Below are 23,706 nucleotides of genomic sequence, written 5' to 3' on the forward strand. Positions count from 1 at the left end.
CAGGAATTTATAATTTGTTCAGGGTCCTGGCGATAGTTCGCCTACTCTTCACGAAGGACACTGTGGAATCTTTAATGTCCACCAACCAATGCTGGCAGATAGGATTCTCAGTTTAACGTCCATCTGAGGGACGCCACAAACATTGATGAATCACCCTGCCTGTGAAACACCGGGATGACAGTTTATAGCTGGGTCAGGAATTGAACCCAAGCTGGACTGCTTAGGAGGAGAGTGTGCATACCTCGAGGCCATCCTGTCAGTGTTGTACGGTATAGGTTAGAATAATGATATTAAATTAAGCAACTACCCACATATCTCCACCCCCATTCTGCAACTCACTCCCATCTCCCAGCACACAAGTGAAAAGTGTTTCCGGTTTTCACAGTACACTTTATTTTGGTTTAATTTTGCAATACTTTTGACTAGTTTGTTAAAACTTTCATGAGTGCTATTTCTTCCCCCTCCATCCCCTCTCCAAAAATGCTCATAATGTACAACGTCGGTGTGCAATACACAACCAGTGCGAGATGATTAACAACTTATTAAGCCTCTCCATATAGCATAAGGGAAGGCTTATTGCTGTTGTGGGGGTTGTTTCTCTGGTACAATTGCCACACCCAATTTTTCATGGGATCACAGAGTTTATTCGACCCCTCAGGAGTACTAAACCACCATTTAGAAAAGAAAAAAAATGTTTTCTTCCTGCACTCTCAACACTCCAAATTGTATCTCAGTCGGCTGGGACCTTCGTATATCAATTTTCCATCAATAATGGAAATATAAAGTATGTGGGATTGACCTAATTTTTACCTCACCTGATTAAGGTCATGACAATTATAGACATTTTAATAGCATTTTTCACCATAACTCGATTAAGGTTTGGCCGATCAGAACGAAATGGCCCTCACTAGATAACCTAGAGCAACGCACATTTGCACTTAAATTTACATCATACCCCGCTGGGTTAAAGGTCAAAGTCTAACACCTCGAGGAGGATAAAAACAATCATTTAGGTTTTTCTCCCCTTTTTTTCTGCCAATGTCGGAGGCCTAGCAGAATGAAATTTTACAGCAATAATGGGGGGAAAAAAAGGACAAGGAGTCGACAATTTTAAGGTCATGACCCAATTCTACATTTGACCTAATTTCCAAGGTCATGACCCGGTTAAATTAATTTATCACTAAAATTTGACTAAGGTTTGTCCGATCAGAACAAGATTGCCCTCAAGATAGACGAGGAAGGTGGATTTATACTTAATGTACGTCATCCCCTCCGGGTTAAAGGTCAAGGTCAAACGGCAACCTGACGCATTTTTTGTCATCGCTCAATTCTGTCAATGTGGAATCTCAAAGCCTGCTTGGTCAGAGATGTACTTGCATCACAACAGTGGACCTGCACTGAAGTTGTGCACCTGATATTTGAGTGTCCTTGACCTACTTTTTTCGGATTGTGACCTAATTAATAAATTTTTAAAAAAAACACCTTTTTGATCATAACTCGAATAATTTTTGTCCGATTTTCATGATGTTGAGTTTTATGAAGAGATTGTAGATGGGGACACATTTTCTTTCTTCACACTCTATCCCTAAATATGTTGAAGGTCAAAGTCATATGTTGGTCCGGAAAAAGAATATGGCAATCATTGAATCGCAGGCTAAGGGTAAGTTGCAGGCGATCACGGAGGGTAGGCCTCTCCCGGTCGGGGGAAGCCTGCCCTTGGTGATCGCTTTGGGATCACAGAGAGCCTATCTAGTTTTATTTCAAGTTTCAGAAGGTGGAATGCAGTCCTACCAGGGCTCAAAAGTGTATATACCCCCTCCTTTCTATGACAGTGTCATGTTTTGAGGAGCAAGTCATGATATTTTGTTGTTCTCGTATCTTTGCTCCAATAATTTGTTTAAAGATAGTCACTGAACCTCACACAACCTCCAACTGTATAGCTCGCTCATTGTAACATTTCCCAGTAAGGTGAGAGACTTCCTGTGCAGGTTCACTTGTTACATCAAACATATCAAGGTGAGAAACAAAAGCTCGATAGATTAATTTTCCAGGTGCAATTGTAAGTTTTAAAAATTTGAGAAATGACCTTGCAAGTGTGGAGTATTGAGTTAGCTGGGGGGAGAGGGTGGAGAGAAACAAAAGGGGACATAGGCGATAAAAAGAAGAAGCATGACTCACGTATCCATTCACATTATTCACTTTCAAAAAAGCAAGAGGAACAACAGGTGAGTCAAACAAGAGAGGGAGGACTGAAAGTCAGTTTGTGAGGAAGAAGAGGGAGACGCAATGATTTTGGGAGAAGCCCATAGGCCATCAGTCATGATCGATGATTTCAATCAAATAAATCTATGTGTTGTTAAATTTACAACTTAGAACAAACAATGACTCCACCAACAACGCGAGGTTGCTACATGCGATACGAAGCATTGCTGAAATCATTTTATAAATAATATTTTCCCCATAAAAACTAAATAAACATTTCTGAACCTTCTGTTACTGGTGGTGTTTAGACCAAGGTAACAATGTTGTGGTTTCAAATATTCTGAGCTCGATTACCATTTCACCTCAATTAAAGGAGGAAATCTTGCAAGGCATTTATAAATCATCTTGGATCCATGCAGATGGTTGCAGAGGTAGCGCGGTTATCTTTCGGCCATCTCGTCTGGGTTTGATTCCCAAGATACCTATAAGCTACCAGATTGGCGCTTTGCAGGTATGCCATTGCCTCGCAACAGTGTTAAGCCCCTCAATGTTAAGCTGGCGTTATTTAGTAGACGTTAAAGATCCCACAGTGGCTTTTGTAAAGAGTGGGCAAGTTATTTTCAGCACACTCAACCGATTAATTACAAATTCCTACAATAATCATCTTTGAACAGCCAAAAGTCAGGCCTGGCAAGCTGGTTCGTTAAAGGCTGGGGTGAAAAACTTTGGAGCAGTTAAAGAAGAAGTAGAAGTAGAAGTTCCACCACAGGTGAGGGTAATTTCGATTTTAAAAAGTAATACATTATCTTGAAGTAATTAGATGGTTTATGCAACAAATGGCATCTTGTGTTAGGCCTCAAAAAAATAAAAATAAATAAAAATATTGGGGTAGGTCGGGTTACTGGAAACTCAATAATTCCGATCAACCCTGATTATTAATATTTTTGTGAGGGTCGACTTCCGGGAGGTCATTTTATGTCCGCTGTGCATGGCATTACTCTGTGCCATTGTTGACCGCTGTGGTCTCAACAGAGAAAATCAGTGGCTGTTTATTTCGGTTAAGGGGTCAGAAAGTTTTCTCAACATTTTTAAAACATTGCACAACCCACTTTTGGGGCACGTCGATGGTGACTTGTTCAAAGTCGGAAAATGGATGCTGGGTAGACATTCTCAACTTTGACAGAAGTCATGGCCGCCATGCAGACATTTGGTGTTCATTTTGTTCACTTAAAGTGCCGATGTGGTCACCATGGCACATATGATGTCAGACCCACGAGGTCTGCATTTCACATACTTATGTTTGGCAAAAAACAGCTACCACCAAAAAAAGAAAAAAAGAAAAACCTAAAAAGGTACGTTGTGAAGAAGAAGGTGAAGAGGGAGAAGAAGATTCCTGTGAACATTGGTCGAGAATTGAAAATGAAATGTAAATATTCATTCTGAATATTTTAAAATACAGAACTCAATTTCTTGAAAATTATTTTACGCAAGTTTCGATACAAAGGAAGAGAAATTGCAAGATCTTATCATTATCTCAATTGTGTGTACGCGCCTTTAACAAGAGGTACTGTACTTAGTTGGAGGAGGGGTGTGTTCATACCCTGGAAAGAGTGTTTATACACATTTTATTCCATCTTGTACCAGCAAATACCAGCTGTGGCTTCACTGACAGGAATGATACAGGGGAGGATGGGGGTGGGAGGAGAGGAGGGGGGAGCAAAGAGGTGAGGCGAAGCGGGGAAAAGAGAGAGGTGGGGGGGGGGAGTTGCTGGATTATGCAGATTAAATTTAAAGTGCATTAGTTGGGGGGGGGGTTAAAGTTTCTTATTTTGAAGAGGATAAACATCATGGATGCCCCCCAAAGGGCATAATCTAGGATTTTTGCCAACTGGAAAGGGTAGATTATCTGAATATACAAGATTTTCAGGGATGTGGTGGTCGTATGGCAGCTTAGCTGCCGGGGTAGCTATCATTTCTTGAAGCGTGACTGTGCTGCTGATGCAGTGCCCCTCTACCAGTACACACACTGGAACTGGTACTCATTTCGCCGACCTCGGAAGGATGACAGGCTGAGTCAACCCCCTGGTGTATTAATTCAGCGGCCGACGGGGCTTGAACTCAGGACCCTAGGATCCCAAGCCGCCACCCTAACCACTGAGCCAACACCAGGCTATTTTCAGGGATGATGAATGGGACATGAGAATACATGGCAGGTGACTGAGATTTCATGGGTTTCACCCGATCAGTTTCTGAAAACCCGAAGACCCATTTTAGTGTCATCGAAACTTGCATTTGGATGGAAAGTACGATCAATTTTTTTTAAAACGCAACGTTTCACTTCCATTCCACTCGCAAGGATTGACGCACAGACTGATCGACCTGCAGTCGACATGTAACGTATCTAGCGTTTGGTCTAACAGCTGTGTGATGTCATGAGTTTCCATTCTCTCTCTCTATCGAGTGCAGCCTGTGGCTGCTGGTTGCATCATTGGTTGGCACATGGCTATGCCGCTGATGCAGTGTCCCCCTTTACCAGTGCTCATTTTTCCGACCTCGGAAGGATGACAGGCCGAGTCAACCTCCTGATGTATATTAATTCAGCGGCCAACGGGGCTTCAACTCAGGACCCTAGGATCCCAAGCCACCACCCTAACCACTAAGCCAACACCAGGCTTCCATTTACACGCCTCCAATAATAAAATAAAAATCCCGACCGACCTACCCCATTCATTGAGCAGCATGTTAGCAGAAACCCAACATTTTAAATGTTGTTGTTTTTGGGGAGGGGGGGGCTTATGCTTCTGCCACCCTACCATTAGGGCCCTATTTGTGGCAATCACATCACACCCCCACTTTCGAGCTCTTTGTCTGCAAGCTGGCAGAGTCCAAATGCCAGCACCACCCTTCTGTCACACAAGTGGGCAGCTGCTAGCTCCATGCAACTCTGACCAAAGGAGGGTGGAAGGGGTGGGGGGAGGGGGGGATTTTAAAAACAGCTGTTACTGGGATGAAGCGGAAAATAAAACAAAAAAAAAACAATTTTTTTTAGCATTTACTTCCCCCTTTCCATTTCATCACAGTGCACACACACAACAGAGTGAAACTGTCACGTGGTGTGTTGGTTTGTGAACCACGTGGCCAAGTTCCCCACTTAAACATCATAAGGTTAATATCAAGACGAGTATGACAACCATGGACCAAGCTATCGCTTCACCTGTTCATCGGTCAGGTGATCAGTCATTGGCGTTACAAGCAAAGATGTGAACACACTGCAAGATGTACACACATGTCCAGTTACTGTACTTCCTTCCGACGGACTAAACCATTCCATCCCATCGCCGGACGAAACCATTCCAATATCGCCCCCCCCACCCTCGCGTGGAAAATAGGACCAGACATTATGACACTCCAAAACACCAATAACGATCACAAGGTGTGACGATAACACACCTGGCAGCGATTTCCACGCCAAACAATTATTGTAACAAGTAAAAAGCTTATTTTGTTGTGGAAAAAAAAAAGAAAAAAAAAAAACATAAAAGAAAGGAAATCGAAGCCTGAGGAGCTTCCTTCGGATCCTCTTTCACCATTTAACAAACTCCCTGACCCTGCAGTATATAATAACCTCTCGACCCCAAAACTATTCATAGGATGAAACCGTGTGTGTGTGTGTGTGTGTGTGTGTGTGTGTGTGTGTGTGTGTGTGTGTGTGTGTGCGCTCGATGTGAGCACGGTTTAACACGGCTCGTTAAATCATACCAAAAATACCTCAGGTGGTAACCACGAAACGCACTGCGAGTCCCCAAACACGCTCGAAATACATTAATAAGATTGTAAAATAGACATTAATGGCGTACATTGTACATCCCAAAGACTTCCCGCGCCTTCGGACCGACAAAACATATCCCTCAGACAAAGCGTCGCTCGCTCGCGCCGTTATTGGCGCCACGCCATCGCCTCACGGAATTCCCGTTACCGCTCACGCGCGCCCATCGAGGCCATCATGTTCCTCACCCTGGAAATGCTCTGTCGTCGCATGACGTCTCGATCACCAACCAGCTCGAGCGAGCACCTCGAGGGGCCCGCCAGCACCGACGGGGGCACGGACACAAAAACCGTGCACGAGACACCGGCGGAAAAGCAGTGGATATGACTCGATTAAAGAAGAAGAGTCCGTACTCTTCTTCTTCTTCTTCTTCTTCTTCTTCTTCTTCTTCTTCTTCGTTCTTTATTTTTAAAAAAAAAAAATTCGCTTCAGCCTTCCACGTCGTCCTTAACGTTTTCTTACCTGTGCATTCGACACGTTCTTATTGTTTCCCCACCAGTAAAGATAGGTTGTAATGGAGGAGCAAGTATCTCAGGGGAGTGGTCATGAGTTTTTATACCGAACGAGGTGGATTCTTTTATTCGACGAACTAGTTACCGTTCTATTCGGGCGTAGCTCCAGAAGGGGGCGAGGCATCACAGACTACGACGACTACGACGACGTCCTAACAATGCGAACATGTTAAAAACTGGAAGGGCACTCGGTGGAGCACGTTCCTCCACCAGATTGAACAGGTTACGGTTTGTAGCCCCACCAGAGGCCGGATCCGGATTCGGACCTGAAGCAAAAATCGAATCGGTTCGTTCTTGTCACCGAATCAACTCGTCCACAACTTTTTCAAATATCATGATATATATATATATATATATATATATATATATATATATATATATATATATATATATATATATATATTTTGTTACGGCCGTGGAAATTTGCACAACACCAGAAAGGTCCTTAGATCAGTTATGCCAGTAAGTTTATGTGCAGATAGTTCCCCACCGTTGTTTAGAGGGTTTATTCGTGTTCACCAGGCTGCGACGCTTTGAGATAGCCGTTTTTCTTTTCTCTTACATTATTTTGGACCAATCATCCCCCAACAACCAAATCGCCACCACCAACATCATTCCCAAACAACTACAACTCAAACACCACCACCTTCACCTCTTTACCTCCACAACTCCAACCCGCAAACATCGCTTCACCGCCATTCTCAAACGACGCCCACAACAACCAAATCGCCACCACCAACATCGTTCCCAAACAACCACAACCAAGCCAACCACCACCTTCGCCCTTTTCCCTTCACTACCATCAACAATGCCACCCTGCAAACATCGCTTCACCACCATCCCAGAGACAACGCCATCTTCAAGCTGTCAGGAGGAGCGCTCCGATGATTTCTACCACATCCGCTTTGCCGGAGTCGGAGTTCACGCTGTCAGGACGAGCGCTCCGATGATTTCTACCACGTCCGCTTTGCCGGGGTCGGAGTTCACGCTGTCAGGACGAGCGCTCCGATGATTTCTACCACGTCCGCTTTGCCGGGGTCGGAGTTCACGCTGTCAGGACGAGCGCTCCGATGATTTGTACCACGTCCGCTTTGCAGAGGTCGGAGTTCACGCTGTCAGGACGAGCGCTCCAATGATTTCTACCATGTCGGCTTTGCCGGGGTTGGAGGTCAAGGGTCAGGGGTCGATTCTCGCTTCCCCGGCCCTATAAAAGGGCGAGCAGAACGGAGCTCAGGGCCAGTCGGTTTTACGGAGCTCGAGGCAGTGTAGAGAGAAGTGTCGGTGGGTCGGTTGCCAGTGTTGGTGAACGGAGCTCGCAGTCAGTGGTGGGGGAGACGAGCTCACGATCAGTTACAAGTCAATCTGGGTTCAGTTTTCGAGAGACGGAGCTCAAGTCAGCCGGTTGTTGGGAGACGGTCGTGGTGTCAGAGCGAGAGTCGGTGAACGGAGCAGGGACGTGGAGAGGGGCTCGGAGGCAAACCAGAGGGCTATGTGGAGACCACCGCAGGGAAAAGGGGCGAAGTGGAGACCACAGCCAGGGAGAGTTTGCCGGAGCCAAGGCGGTCCAGGGTGCTCGTTCGAGCGTCAACTCGCTAAGAGAGCGTCAACTCGCTAAAAGAGTATCGACTGGCTAAGAGGGCATCGACGTGCTGAGAGAGCATCAGCAATTCCCCCATACCGAGCATCCGTGCAGAGAGAGCGCCGGTAACCTTGTCCGTTCCGTGGTGCCTACTGTGTGGCGCGAGCCTGCGCATCCGGGTGGAGAGCGCCGGCGAGAGCTCACCGACCAAGCCGGGTGCTCGAGGACAGGCGTGGCGACGCCAGGCCGTGGGGGAGTAGACTTCGCAACCTGCCCACCGTCGCGCCACGAGGGCGCGGGTAAGACCCTTCGGTCTCGTGGGCTGACCGTTCATCCAGGCTCCACGTCACATTCGGTCCACGGACCTGTCTGCCACCCTTGTCTTTGGGGGTGGCTTTTCTTTGCTTTTTGTATAAATGCATGTGGTGGCGCCGTCTTGTAAGTCGACGTTTAAGTGACTGTGTGTGCGAATAAAACGCTTTATTCGGTGGTAATTCTTTTATCTGCTTGCTTTGACTGTACATACATGCATGATTCATTGCTGTGACTGTAAATACGTGCAATGTCTAATAAATGTGCTTATTGAAATGTTCCCCGTTCGTTGCGTCCTATTCCCTGTTGCATCACGGAAGAAATTGGTAGAGGGGTGTAAGCACCCGGTAAACAGAATCACATCCGTCGAGGTCGGCGATAACACCGCTCGGTTATCCCTGTAGCACGGAACGGACCGCTTAAGCGGTTCGTGTCCTTGGCCGACCTGCGGCGAGGTACGATCGCCCAGTCGACTACTCGCGCAGGTACTTAGGTAGGTCGAATTTGGCGAGCAACCCTATCCTGCGCGGGTAGGCAATTGGCACGATCGTGGTGAGATTAAACCCCCACCCGTGACTAGCTCCTGGCAGTAGTTCCAAGGAGGGTCACGACTGAATTGTCCGACCGGGTGCGACGCGGTCACAATCCGAGTTACGCGGCCGATCGCACGCCGGCGGGCTCAAATTCGCAACACTGGTGTCAGGAGTGGGATTCGAATCCACCTCGGTCTCGAACTAAATTTACGGGAGTCGGACCAGGGTTGTGCGAAGCAACCTCCCCGTCCCCCCTCCCCCCCAAATTACGAGCGATCTAAATTAATTTCTTCAGAGAAATAAGATGGCGTTTCAAGGCGAGCGGGTGCCGGGGGTAGAAATGGATTTAGAAATGTTAGAATCCATGGCTCAGGATGAGAACCCCGAGCAGGAAATGCTTGTTGTGCAGGAACAATTTCTCCCCCAACCAAAGTGGAGCTCGAAATGGGCGCGGCAACGGCCGCGGTGTATGACACCTCCCCTCCCCCTCTCCGCCAAAACCCCCCGATCCTTGCCGAATTGGCTCAGCCGAGTGTACTCGCCATGATCTTACAAGCAATGAACGAGATGAAAACAAATGCGCAGGAAATGAATGCGAAAATGGATGGCAATGTACAAACGCTGTGGGAAGAAATGCAGTGCATGGGTGCGGGCCTGCAGAATGGGCTGGAGAAAGTAAAGGAGGGACAAGACCAATTAAAGGGGGAAATGGAAAAAAGCACAAGGACGGTAGAGCAATTAAAGAAAGAGCAGGGGAAAATAAGAGAGGGATTGGAAATCGTGAAGGAGGAATGTGAAAAGAGACATTGGGAAATGATAGAGAGGGTTGAAAACCAACCCTAATAAAGGAGACACAAATAAAACTAGAGAAGAGAGAAGTATTGCCAGAGACACGGGAGATAGACCGAATTGAGAATGAATTAAATGCAACGAAGGAGGAAACAGAGATGAAGATCCAGGAAGAAACTAATACACATGAGGTGACCGAGTTGGCAGAGACATGGGAGACAGAGGGTGAATTAGACGGGGTTAAAGACTCGCACACACACATGGAGTTAGTGAGGCTTAATGGGGGCGAGCTGGAGGACTGTGTCGTGACCCGGTGCAAGCAGCCGGATAGCCTCCTTCAGGAACGGAGGGAGACGCTATTCTCCCTTGAAGCTGATCACGACCAGGTGGGTTCGGTCGTGTCAAGCGAGGTAGAGGGGGCGATTGCTGCGAACGGGTGCACGGAGAGCTTGGGGGGTTTGGAGACCCCGGAACCCCTAGTGGTGGCACTAATCCCCAGCGTGATTGTTCCTGTGTGTGTGTGTTCACAAGTGTGGTAAAAGGCGTGCTTCCCAGCACGCCGTGCGTGAGTGAAGGGGTGTGTGTGACAGAAACCCTGTGTGGTAGTGAAACACCGCATGTGAGTATCACTAACAGCGTGAGTGAACGGCCGACTGCAAGAGAGACCGTGTGTGTGAGAGAGCGGTATGCAAGGGAGATGACGGTGGGCATGAGGGAGCACGCAGCCGCATCTCCGAGAGTGAGTGTAATGGTGAAGTGTGTGAGTCTCGTAACACGCTGGAGTTTGAGCGCGTGGATGAAATGGCGACGAAGACGGCGACAGAGAGACAAAGGCCGGGTAGCGGCTGTAGCTGCATTGGGGACCGTGCCGGGTTTGCACGGCAGCGCGTGCGGGGTCCATGCTGTGCAACGCACAAGGCCGCCACGTGCGCGCTTGCGGGAGTGAAGCCCGGTCCGTAAACGCACGCGGTGGATTTGCCGATCCCGCGGACCGACAAAAGGAAACCTGGAATACGGATTCGGAACGGATGGGTTCTCCACGCGGGCGTGTGTGTGAAGGTCCGACGGGCAGAGCACATGTGTTCGTGTGGGGAACCCCTCGAAATGCGAGGCTTGCTTTTTGATGCGCAGGGTGACGTCATGGCTGCACGTAGGGTTGGAATCCGGCAGGAGGGTCAATCCCTGCCGGTTGGTGCCGTCAAAGAGGGACGAGGGACGCGAAGCGCAGACAGCGGCCATGACCACGCAAAAGGGTGCGCGGCTGTGAATTGCCGCGCTGGTGCGCAGGTTGCGAGTTGCCGCGCTGGTGCTGCGCAATGGAAAAAAAAAGAGGTTGAGCAAAGCAAGCCTCGCTTCGGGTGAACAGGATTCCTGGGCAAGGGGTGGAAGACCCCCTTGGCCTGGGCACAGGATACAACTAGTTAGGGGGAAGGGTTGGCTTAGCTAGACCGGCTTCATGGGGGCAGGGGTAAGTCCTCATGGGGCCCGTGGAATGGATTAGTTAGAGGGATTGTAGTTCAGATTTAGGTTGGGAAATGGATTTATGGGATTATTTGGAGACAGTGACAGACTTTGGATGTGTAGAGGGGACGTAGTTCAGCTATGTAGTGTTAAAAGGAATGTGCTGTATTTTAAGGGACGACGAGGGAGCACGAGGTAGATGAGGGGATTTAGTGAACAGAATGGCAGAGTTCAGCGGTGTGAGTTGGAGAGAGAAATGGAAACTTGATGAGTGAGTGAGGCCAGCGGGTCTGTGTGTATGGAGTGATTGTGGAATGCATGGTGCGATGAGTGATTGGGGGGAGGGGTGATTCCCGCCCAAGGGATCCCAGGGTCAGTGTAGAGTGAGTTCGGGGGTTAGTCAAATTGACAAAAATGGAAGTCGTTTTGCTGTTGGTGGGGAAGTAGGCTCGAAACCTGCTTGGAGGGGTGCAGGAGCCCTGTTGATGGGTTGGGAGCGTGGCTGTGAAAGGTGAGTATCGCTGAGTGGGTACCCTGGGCACCGGGCTAGTCGGCCGCGGTAGGCCAAGGGCCCATGGGGGCCGGGATAGTGTAGTGGGCATGGGTGCGCCCGCATGAGGCGAGGGCCCGGGACGCCATATGCCACGGGGGCAGTGTACTGGGCACGGGAGACCCTCGGAAAGGGACCTGGGGTGCCAACACGCCACGTGGGCATCGAGGGGGAGTCGCCAGAGAGGGCACTCCGCAGTTTTAGGGAGCTGGTAGGCTCGGAGGCAGTGTAGTGCCCGGGGGTGCCATTGTTGGGGAATCAGCAGAGGGTAATTCCTCCCAAGGGAGCCACGCGTCCCAGCCATGAGACCGTGCAAGGGCACGAGGGAAAACTGGAGGACATGGCCCGAAATTTGTAAGGACACCAACACAGGCGACGGGAATCTGGGTTGATAGAACCGATAGTTTAAGCGAGAGGAGCTTGTTGAAAGCCCCGGGGTAGTTTAAGGAATAAATGTTAAGGTAGATTAAGACGTGAACCCTTCCGCACCATCCATCCCTTCGCTCTCATGGTGGGCCGCTGGACCCACTTTGGGTTAAAGATCGCTGAAGTCTGAGGAGGCCATTCTGAGGCTTCATAGGACCTCGACACAGGAGGCTCTCCCTTATTCCCCTCCAGGAAGGGAACGTAGGGGTTGGGAGTAGGCTAGATAACAGGATAGGTTAGCCGAACAAAGACGATAAAGGGGGTTAGGGGACGATTTATAGAAGGGAAGTGAAAATAAAAACAAAAAAATAAGTTGGGGCTAAATTGGGTTTTACAAATTAAGGGAGTGGGTATGGACAGAGACAGGCAAAGGCGATAGGTTGGGACGGAGACAGTAGGTAGGTCCGAGCCCGTCTTCCAAGTGGCCAGCACCACCGCACTCCCTCCACCAACCTCCATTGAACAAGGCCTGTGCCGGCCACAACTTCGGCTGGCTGTTACTGCAAGGCCTGTGCTGGCCATGTCATCGGTTGGCTGTTACTACAAGGCCTGTGCCGGCCACGTCATCGGCTGGCTGTTACTGCAAGGCCTGTGCCGGTCACATGGTTGTCAGGTCAGGTCAGATCTGTGACCTGCTACAGGTACCATGTAAACCTGTACTAACCTGTTCCATGGTCGGGTTGTCGGCGACTTAACCGTCTCCCCCACCAGGTTTTCTGGTGAGGAGGGTGTTTGGATATGGACACCCAGCAGGATTAAAGACAAAACCTGTCAAAGGGCGGAGGAGCTCCTTGTGAGCCAACGGCCATCCATATCTAGTGCCCAACTGTGTCTGCGGACGTCCTCCTGCAGTTGGGTTACTTTTTTATTAGGAGGTTGGTGGCAGCATTTGCACTCCGGCCACCGTAAAACCCTTCATTCCGCAAAACACAAAAACGCAAAAAAATCTCAAAACCCACTCCATGGGAGTACCTCCTGTGCAGCTTCCCTTCGCAGGGCAGCTCACCGGATGACGGGATTTGGGCAAAGCCTTCGGGAACCCCAATCTTTGATGATAGGAGGGAAACCACGGGGTAACATCCCTGGGTCAGATTGCGGGAGAGTGTGTCGGAGTGGTGCTGAGGCGTCCTCCACCAGACGGCGGTCTCTTTGGGTTAACCTGAGGCGGTCCCTTCGGGTGGGTGCCTGGAATGTCCTATCCCGAAGAGAGGATGATCACCTGTATCTGTTATCATCTGAACTCAAGCGTTTGGACATCGGGATTGCAGCTCTCTCTGAGGTTCGGAGACCGGATTGCGGAGAGATAATGGTGGGTGGTTACACCTATTATTGGTCTGGTCGCTCTGATGGTTACCATACCCATGGAGTTGCTGAAGCTGTGTCCAATAAGCTGACCCCAATGATAATTGAGGTAACACCGGTCAACGAGCGTATTACGAGATTAAGGATTCGTCCCTCCTTCGGTGTCATTTCCCTGGTCTCTGTTTATGCTCCGACTGAGGGGAGTGATCTCACCGTGAAGGATGCATTCTACGCCACGCTCGAGTCTGTGGTTGATCAGTGCCCCAGACGAGATACACTTCTAGTCTTGGGGGATTTCATTGCATCGACTGGAACTGATAGGGATGGTTATGAGATGTGTGTTGGTCCCCATGGGTTAGGAACTATGAACCAGAATAGCACTAAGTTCCTTGACTTTGCAAGAAGTCATGGACTTAGGGTGGCTGGTTCATGGTTTCAGCGCCCACAAGCTCATCGCTGGACTTGGTATTCCAATGCTGGCAGTGCGGCAAAGGAGATTGACCATGTCCTCATTGACGGTCGCTAGAGGATGATCCAGAACTGCAGGGTCTACCGGAGTGCTCAGTTCGTCAATACTGACCACAGGCTTGGTGTAGCAACTCTAAAGCTGCACCTTAAATCCTGGAGAATGGTACCATCCCAGCCTAGGCTGGATGTTGACAAGCTCAGGGATGAGAGAGTAGCTGAGGAGTTTGCGAACAGGCTGAGTGGACACTTGGGGGGGGGGACTGGGTGCTTTGGGGGGTCCTGAAGAGTTGTGGAGTGCCTTCAAGACCACCATCCTTGATGTTGCCGGTGGAAGTCTTGGAACTCACCACAGGGCAAAGAAGAATTTTGTGTCCTTCGCATTTTGAAGAATTTTGTGTTGCGAATTCGCAACAATATATATATATATATATATATATATATATATATATATATATATATATATATATATATATATATATATATATATATATATATATATATATATATATATATCATTTTTTTCAAAAAATTTGATATTTCAAAACAAAAAAATATGTCGATAATTACAGCAATCTCTGTCTGTCTGTCTGTCTGTCCGTCTGTTTGTTTGTCTGCGACTGCCGTTTCTCGACGACCGCCGGTCCGATCTGGTTGAAACTTGCCACGAATATTGCCTGGGACCCGCAGATGTGCCTTTTCAAGGTTTGATATTAATCGGACGAGTGGTTCCCAAGTTACGGCCATTTATCTGTCAACCAATGACAAGACACGGTTTTATGACATCACGAATGACATCACAATTAATGTTTATTCATTTATTTATTATTATTCTTTTTTTTTTGTCTGATTGACGGTCCGATCTGATTGAAACTTGCCAGGAATATTGCTGGGGACCCGCGGATGTGCCTTTTCAAGGTTTGATATTAATCGGATAAGCGGTTCCCAAGTTACGGCCATTTATCTGTCAACCAATGACAAGACACGGTGCTATGACATCACGAATGACGTCACAATTAATGTTTATTTATTTATTATTATTAATTTTTTTTTTGCACGATTGACGGTCCGATCTGATTGAAACTTCCCAGGAATATTGCTGGGGACTCGCGGATGTGCCTTTTCAAGGTTTAATATTGTTACGGCTGTGGAAATTTGCACAACACCAGAAAGGTCCTTAGATCAGTTATGACGATAAGTATATGTGTCGTTAGATTTCCCCACCGTTGTTTCGAGGGAATTTCCGTATTCACCGGGCTGCGATCCTTTGAGATAGCCGTTTTTCTTTTGCTGTCGTTATTTTGGACCAATCATCCCCCAACAACCAATTCGCCACCACCAACAACGCCCCCAAACAACTACACCAAGCCACCGCCACCTTCGCCCCCTTCACCTCCACAACCGCTCCCCGCAAACATCGCCTCACCCCCACTCTCAAACGACGCCCGCCAACAACCAAATCGCCACCACCAACACCCTCCCCAAACCACCACAGCAAACTCCCACCACCTTTGCCTTTCTACCGAACGTTGTGCCATGGGTTGTGAATGGGATCCTTTCGAAGAAGAAATCGGATCAGGAATCATTCACGCCCACTTTTCATCGGTTAACGGTTAACTACGGTTAACTACCCGCGAAGGTACTTAGGTAGGTCGAGTTTGGCGAACAACCCTATCCTGCACGGGTGGCCGATTGGCACGATTGTGGTGGGGTCGAAAGACCCACCCGTGACTAGCTCCTGGCGGTAGTTCCAAGGAGGGTCCCGACTGAATTGTCCGTTCCGGTGGGCGATGGGGTCGCGATTTGATTTGCGTGGCCGATCGCACGCCGGGCGGGCCGAAATTCGGAACAATATTAATCCGATAAGCGGTTCCCAAGTTTTGGCCAATTCAAAAGAGGGGGAGAGAGAGGGGCGAGAGAGGGGGTGAGAGAGGGAGGGAGAGAGGGGGTGAGAGAGAGGGGGCATCACAATTCAAGAGAGGGGGAGAGAGGAGGGGGCGAGAGAGGAGGGGAGAGAGAGGAGGGGCGAGACTAGGGGAGAGAGAGGGGTAGGCAAGAGAGGGGAGGCGAGAGAGAGGAGGCATCACAATTCTTCTTCATCTTCGTTTGATATGACGTCACAATTCACGCTGGGGACCTGAATATGTTTCCCAGGTGTTTCCCAAGTTATGGCCATTTATGATACGGTTGGTCCGATCTAATTGAAACAATGCCCCAATCCAGTTGTCGTTTACGAGAGCGAAGGAACGAAGCTGCACATACTGGCACGCACCAGTATATATAGATGGGGGGGGGGTGGCAAAAACTATATATATATATATATATATATATATATATATAAATATATATATATATCTTTTTTTGAAATATCATGCTATATATATAAAATATCAATTTTTTCAAAAAAATTTGATATTTCAATATATATATTTTTTTTTTTGCCCCCCCCCCCATCTCTCAATGCTGAAGAATCACTGAAATAATTAAATAATTCTCGTGTCCTCGTTTTACATTAAATAAATAAACAAATAAATGTAAATAATACCCATAGAGTATCTTTTGGCAAAAGTCGTGTTTTGGGACCAGTTATGTGGCCGATGGATTAAAATAAAAAATATTCTCTCCAGTCCACCACCGAAGGTGAAAGAGGTTACGTTTTCACCCCATTTGTCTGTCTGTCTGTTTGTCTGTTTGTTTGTCTTCTGTTTGTTTGTTGGTGTGTAGGATATCTCAAAAAGTTGTGGACGGATTTGGACAAAACTTGGTGGACAGGTTGGGTGTGTGACGAGGAAGAATTGATTCGATTTTGGTGAAGATCCGAATCCGGATCTGGATATGAGGATTATTATCCCGCTCCCCGGAGGGAGGGAGCGGGATATTTTAATCGTCCGGTTTGTTTGTCTGTCTGTCTGTTAGCAACTTTACGGCAAAACGGCTTTAGCAAACACTATCAAATTTAATCCACAGGTGGGCAATGAACCTCGGATGACCCCATTAACTTTTGGGTCCAATTGGATCAAAGGTCAAGGTCAAGGTCACGAAAAGATCAAAATCGTTTTTCGCTCATAACTTCGTCAAAAATGGTTTAATCGACTTCAAACTAAGACTAAAATATTCCTTATAATCAACATTCAGGTTAAGGATGAATCAAATTTAAATTTGATCCCCAAAATAACTTTATGCCTTAAATGGGTGGGATTTGTTGTGCCTGGCACCACTTGTTTAATTTTTTTTTTAAGTGATTCTTCACCGTTGAGAGATCGGGCTAAAAACGATACGTAGCGCGATGTCTCAAAAAATGTGTTGGACCCGATATGTTCTCATGGATCAGGTATTACGTAGCGGAGGTATGCGCTCTGCCGAGTGCCCTTCTCGTTATATCCTATAATTGGATGTGGATCTCGTACGAGTAATATGAGCTTCATTTATCGGTGTTTAAAAGTATAATTCCAACGATAGATATAACCCTAGTACGTATGGCACACACATGTGGGGTGTAGCGGTTGCAGTGCAGGTGCAATGGCAGAGTGAACCCAACACAGACACGTGTGGTGTCGATTGCTTCCAGCGCAGACAATGAGAATACAACCGGAAAAAAATATCTCGCCAGGAGTCATGTAAGCCCTGTTGCAGACACTGAATGCCATCAAGCAAGGTGCAGGACTGCAGGCCCACAACGCAACGGGAGGACCATTCTCTCGACCGTCGAACAATTTGCCAGTTATTGTAGCCATACCATGTGAATACAGATATATTTGCATTTCAACCTTTTCTTTCCTCTTCCGAGCAGCTGCACCTCCAGCAAGACCAACATGTTCTTGAAGTAACATTCACACCAACATTTTCAGCGAGATCAGTGGAAAAACCTGCACTGGACCTGTAAAGAACAAACCCTGAGCTATTTGGTAACGCATTATTAAACACCACCTTCCACTGTAATCTGTCAGGTGGTGTTGCTTATTACCGACAAACAGCTTGTCATGCGATAATTCTGTCCTGAAAGTCACGGCTGCAACCGGCACATACGTACACCAACAGGATTGTCCGTACTTGTGAGGACGATAAGCTGGTGTGGCACGGCCTCTTGTTTGGATGACGGGCAATCACGGTGCAAACCGTGGGCATGTGACTTTGCTTCAGTGTAGCACTTCATCAGTGCCACGAGACACTGTGTTGCCAACGTAGTCGTACCCTCGCAGAAATGATTCAACGAGCAGCCAGCTGCTGCATATGTGTGAATGAATGAATCTCAAGTTGGAAGAAGAGATGAAATCTTTTACTTGCTCAAGTCCAAGTGAGAAGGAGATCGACTTGGGTCGTCGTGCAAGAGCTGATGTAGAAAGACCACGCAGGCAAGGAATTACCGTATCTAAAATAGCTAAAGTCGGGTTAATCAAATCGCGTCCTTTACCAAAAGAGAAATGGTTAATCACTATATATCAGGATGTTATTGTTGCTTTGGAACCTGCCCAGAGTGTAATGCAGGCAATTTGCAATTCTGCTGCTCCCAAAGGATTATTGGACTGACAAGAAAGAGGGGTGGAAAAAAAATCCAAGATTTTTGTATCTGTCATTTGTATGTACATGGCCCCTGCCCAAACAAATAGGTGGTGAAATCATTGGCGGCATTCAGCATGACCTGAGTAATTTGGGAGAATTACCTTGTTCAAGATGCATGTGCAGTCAACCCAGAGAACTTGAGCAACTATGTCGTGAGAGCACGCAACATTTGCTGCCGATCAAGCCGAGACTTCACGTCGGTGTTCAATCGCCTCACGGTAGTCGTAGTAGTACATCGTCGCCGCTGCTGCTGCTGCTGCTGTTGTTTTTGATGAATGAACGACATTGGAATCAAACTCAAGTACCTTGTGAAAGGTATGCTCTAACCTTCGATTCTGAGGCCACCGTAAAGCCGCATTCATTATAATGCAGGTTTCCCAGCTCCAGTTCTAGCCTTCCATTTCATGCCAGGTCCTAGTTCCAGCGCGGAAGACTCGAGCTTCGTGATGGTATGTCAGCAATTTGACGCAAACTTTTGAGCACAACCATCGGTGCCGTTAAGTTTGAGGCGGATGAGTAGCCAGCTAAGGCGGACTCCCACAAGGTGCTCGAGCCCACACAGATGATAAAGAGAAAGATGTGCCCAATGTGTCGAAAAACGTTCTTCGAGACAAGGCTGTTATAAACAAGGAGACAAGGCTGTTATAAACAAGGAGACAAGGCTGTTATAAACAAGGAGACAAGGCTGTTCCAATGAGTTACAACAAGGAGTAGCAGGCAAATGTACATGACCACCGACATGATGACATCACGGCGGAAATAGTCACGTCATCCTCTTTCCTTTATTTTATTTTATTTTTTTGAAAATAAAACTTTGGATATTATTCTGCTCAATTCCAAAAACATCCTGGGCAGGTTTTTAAAATTATTTATTTTGTATACCTTGTTGAGGCTCGTATGGGAGCTAACACACAACGCACAGCAAGAGGGGCATGAGACAAGAGGGGTGGGAGTGGGAATGAAAAAACAGTGGGGAACAGGGACATTAGATCTGTGGAAGGGAGAGGGATGGGGTGGGGAACACGGGATATACAAGATGGATATTACAGGGACTTTCAGGAAGGAAAGCAGGGAATTTGAAGGAGGTGGGTTTGTGGTGGATTAATGGGGGTAGAAAAGATCGAGGATTTGGATGGGGGATGATAAGAGGTGGTGGTGAACAGCTGTTTTGAAGGCCTGGAGGGAAGAATGGGATTGAACAGAGTGAGGGAGTTTATTCCAAAGTATCCATTTTATGCTATGCTCACTGTTATGAAAAAACATGAATTACCAACAATTATCTCTCATGTATAAAATTGTGAAAGAATGAAACATGTATGACCAAGCATTGTTTCTCATGATTAAAGTTGATGGAATGTATTTAGGGAAGGAGGATTGGAGAGCAAGAATGGACAAAGCAGGAGAACAATGGACGGTACAAGCAGGCCAAATGTCCCATCATATCACATACATACATACATACATACATACATACATACATACATACATACATACATAGGGAGCATGAGCCACAACGCGTTGCTACTTCCACTTTCTGCCGGTACTCCAGGGCCTTCCGTCTGGCCATCCCCCAGGCAGATGCCTGGCCCATCCCCATCTCTTAAGGATAGGGGACATTCCAGGCACCCACCCAAAAGAACTGCCTCAGGTTAACCTGTGGAGACCGCCATCTGGTGGACGACACCTCAACACCATCCTGACACACACTGAAGTGTGTTTTGTGGTGTGGTAGCCGGAGTGCAAATCCTGCCACCCACCTCCTAGGGAAGTAACCAACTGCAGAAGGGCATCCGCAGGTGCAGTTGGCACCAAATACAGATGGTCCTTGGCTCACAAGGAGCTCCTCCGCCCTTTGGCAGGTTTTGTATTTAATCCTACTGGGTGTCTGTGTCCATACACCCTCCACACCAGGGGAACCTGGTGGGTGGAGTTGGTTTAGTCGCCGACACTCAACCATGAACAGGTTAGTATCGTATCACCTGGACATGTAACACAAAAACAACGGACACCATAACGTTTTGCAGTGATTGAACGATCAGAAACAACAAGCAGGCACAATTTATCCAATCGGAACACCTAAAATTTATAAGTGGAGTAGCAAAGCCTGAATCTTGCACACAGGCTGAAACCATAACCAGGACTCGTAGCAGCGGAATCGAAGGTTTATGCATACTGTACTTTGACAAGGTAATTGAATCCGATTCTCACATTGTTCATTATTCAAAAACACCTCAATTGCCAATAATGATGCCGTACAGTCACCTGATGCAGGTATCAACTTCACAAGATCTTATGTGACTGCAGAACATGCTGTATGGACCATATAGTGTACATCAAAGGAAAACTTTGATGATAATTTCTGAAATGCTGTAAATTCTGCACAATGAAACAAATGCTCTTCAGACCGAGCTCAATTATACATGCCATTATATATTATATAGGATTCAGGATGTTGCCCCAAAAGTCTGCTTTATGAAATATACGACAAGATGTTTTTTTTTTTTTAATTCTGAGATTAGTCCAGGCAAGGTAACCGGTTCAAATCAAAGCTAAAGCCACATTCATTGCAATGCGGTGCCCCCTGCTGTCACCGCGAGAGGATGCATGTTTTATTCCAATTCTGTCCTAGAATCTCAACTTTAAGTACTTGCTGAGCCACCATTTGTCAGGGAAGAGATGGGAAATGAAAGAGAGTAAACTGGAGAGTTTATAGAACGCGATAACCCACGCAGTGTTCAAGTATATATACTGCACTTCAATTTTAATAAAATAATGATTTTAAAGCTCGTAAAAAAAAAAAAAAATCCAGAAGTTTAGCACTACTGAAGGAGACGCCGTTGTGATAAGACGCCGTTGAATCGCAGTTTTGGAGATGGAGGCTTCATTGATCACCATAGAATGCAGCGTCAATCGGCACTGTGCATGTCGCCATATCGGCAGTCTCTTCTTCACCCTCTCATGATATATATGGATATATAGCTTGGTCCGTGGAAGTATTATGAAGACGATTTGTGTTGTACATTTCTCAGGTGTACAATTCAATTTTGATAAAGTTTTATAGAGGTTTAAAGACTTATTAAAAATATATATATTAATTCTGTGTGTTTACCGTCGTTGTACCCAGTGTATATTACATCACCCTATCTAACATGTTACATTAGTTCTTCGTGCCTGTTGTTTGTGTCCTTTATGACATTCTTAAAACAATAAATTTCCTGTTTGGAAATGATTTTCAATTTTGTTTCACTGCCAGGCAGGTGGAAAGAGGAAAAGTATTATCTCACTCCTCTCTGTGCGGATGCGATTGCGATGAATTCAGAGCCAAAGTACGATAAAACTGCAGACTTGTCTTCCTATTCATGTACCGATTCGTGTTCAAAACACAACATTTGGTCATAAACTGACAAGACAGCCAGACGGACGGATGGACATGAACAAATTGCTTTACCATGCTTTTTTGTTTCCAGTGTGCGGGGTAAAAAATTAGAGCCAAATAAAAACGAAACCACTGCCAGGTTATGAAGTTATCAACATTATGAGTGCAAAACAAACAGGCCAATGTTTTAAGTCAAACCTGCAGTGCCATCTGTGTGCCATATAATGTAATTGACTTGCTAAACTGCTGCCATAATGGAAAACAGATGGCCAGACTATCTGGAAACAAAAATGAAATTTACAAACGAGCCCAGTTTGCACAGATCTAAAAAGCAAATCTCTCCTTAACTTTGCACATTATCTGATTGGGGCACAGCCTGAAATACTTTGTATCGATGTGGAAATATGAAGGATGGACATTGTAAAAAAAAATAATTAAAAAGCAAATAGTCTTTGCAGAGGTTGCAACAATTGGTGTACTTAAACCTGGATTCTTCGTCGTGCTAAAACACACTCAAATAGGACAGCTTACAGGAATAGGGACAAATTAGCGCTTACGTGACGTCAGGAGTTTGCTTTTACAAGAGACATACTTTACGTATCATCCTCGGTTCCTGGTTCAAATGTACGCACGTCTTGTAGTTATAAGCTGTTGGTCACTGCGTATGCAGAGCTAACTCATCAATATGCATTCTTTCAAGGAGAGATCCATCTCACCTTGTCCCAGTTTCTTGAGCTGCCCATGCGGCTCCGTAAGAAGCTGAGTGTGCGACGTACGCATGTACCGCCACCTTCTTGTGCCCCTTCGGCCTTGCCTCTATCATCAGCGCTGGCTTCTTCCTCGACACTGCAAAAAGGTATACAAGTAAGGTCATGGCTTAAGCAATGATCACTCGTGATTGAAGTGAAAGGGAACGTGGATGACACAAATGTGCCTCACCAAAAAGACTGATTAACTGTAGCCTGTCTGGTGCTCTGCCAGAAGGGTGGTTCGGTGCTACCAAAGCAGCACCATGGCAAGGATGACACTGGGCGGTTCATTGTAGTATAGCTTGGTAATATCGAAATATGTTCCATCTAAGTGATTATACAGTGAAATATCTCAAACTCAAACCCCTGAAAACTAGAAAGGCATTCGGTAGAGTGCACACCTCTGCCAGGCTGAACAGTTTATGTTTTGTATCCCAATGATAGGCTGTATCTGAACCAAAATTGAATTGGCTTATTCTTGCAACCTAACCAACTCATCCACAACTTTTTGACATATCATGATATAATTTTTGGCCATATCTCTCAAATTTAGAAATTAGGCTGATGTTGACCTTTTGATCTCAAACAATAGGCTTCTTCTTTATGACGAATTCTACCAGGTGGTGAAGTTTCATGAATATCGGTTTAAATTGAGACCTGTAGGTAGTTGACAGATAAACAAATGGACAAACAGAATAATGAAAAGGTGTCATGCAGAGCACGATACTTACAAAATCCAGAAAACAAATTTGACCTCAAAAATAATTGGTGGTTGAATTCAATGACCAAATATGCAACTTTTCAAATTTCTTCAAATTCAAATCCTCTTCAAATTTCAAGTCAATCGGATGAAAATTGACAATTTTAGAATTTGGCCTATGTTGACCTTTTGATCTATGTTGATCTCAAAATAATTCGCTGGTTGAATTCAGTGAAGAGAAAAATAAATCCTCTTCAAATTTCAAGTCAATCGATGAAAATGGAGGATTTCAGAAATCTCACCTAAGTTGTCGACCTTTGGCCTATGTTGACCTTTTGGCCGAGGTTGGCCTCAAAAATAATTG

General features: G+C 46.4%; 1 protein-coding gene across 5 annotated transcripts in view; it reads right to left on the bottom strand.

Moving 5' to 3' along the window:
- The window catches only part of LOC147021076 (rho guanine nucleotide exchange factor 2-like), a 174,660-nt gene that overhangs the window by 97,753 nt on the left and 53,201 nt on the right, over positions 1-23,706 (bottom strand). For all 5 annotated transcript variants that reach the window (XM_085890811.1, XM_085890812.1, XM_085890809.1 and 2 more), the window contains one exon: positions 22,610-22,739. In XM_085890811.1, coding sequence (XP_085746937.1) covers positions 22,610-22,739 — 130 coding nt within the window. The remainder of the gene's footprint in view (positions 1-22,609; positions 22,740-23,706) is intronic.

Source organism: Eptatretus burgeri, chromosome 8 (assembly GCF_056783735.1).
Source record: "Eptatretus burgeri isolate ZD-2024b chromosome 8, Ebu_testis_v1, whole genome shotgun sequence".
In the NCBI taxonomy this organism is placed as follows: domain Eukaryota; kingdom Metazoa; phylum Chordata; class Myxini; order Myxiniformes; family Myxinidae; genus Eptatretus; species Eptatretus burgeri.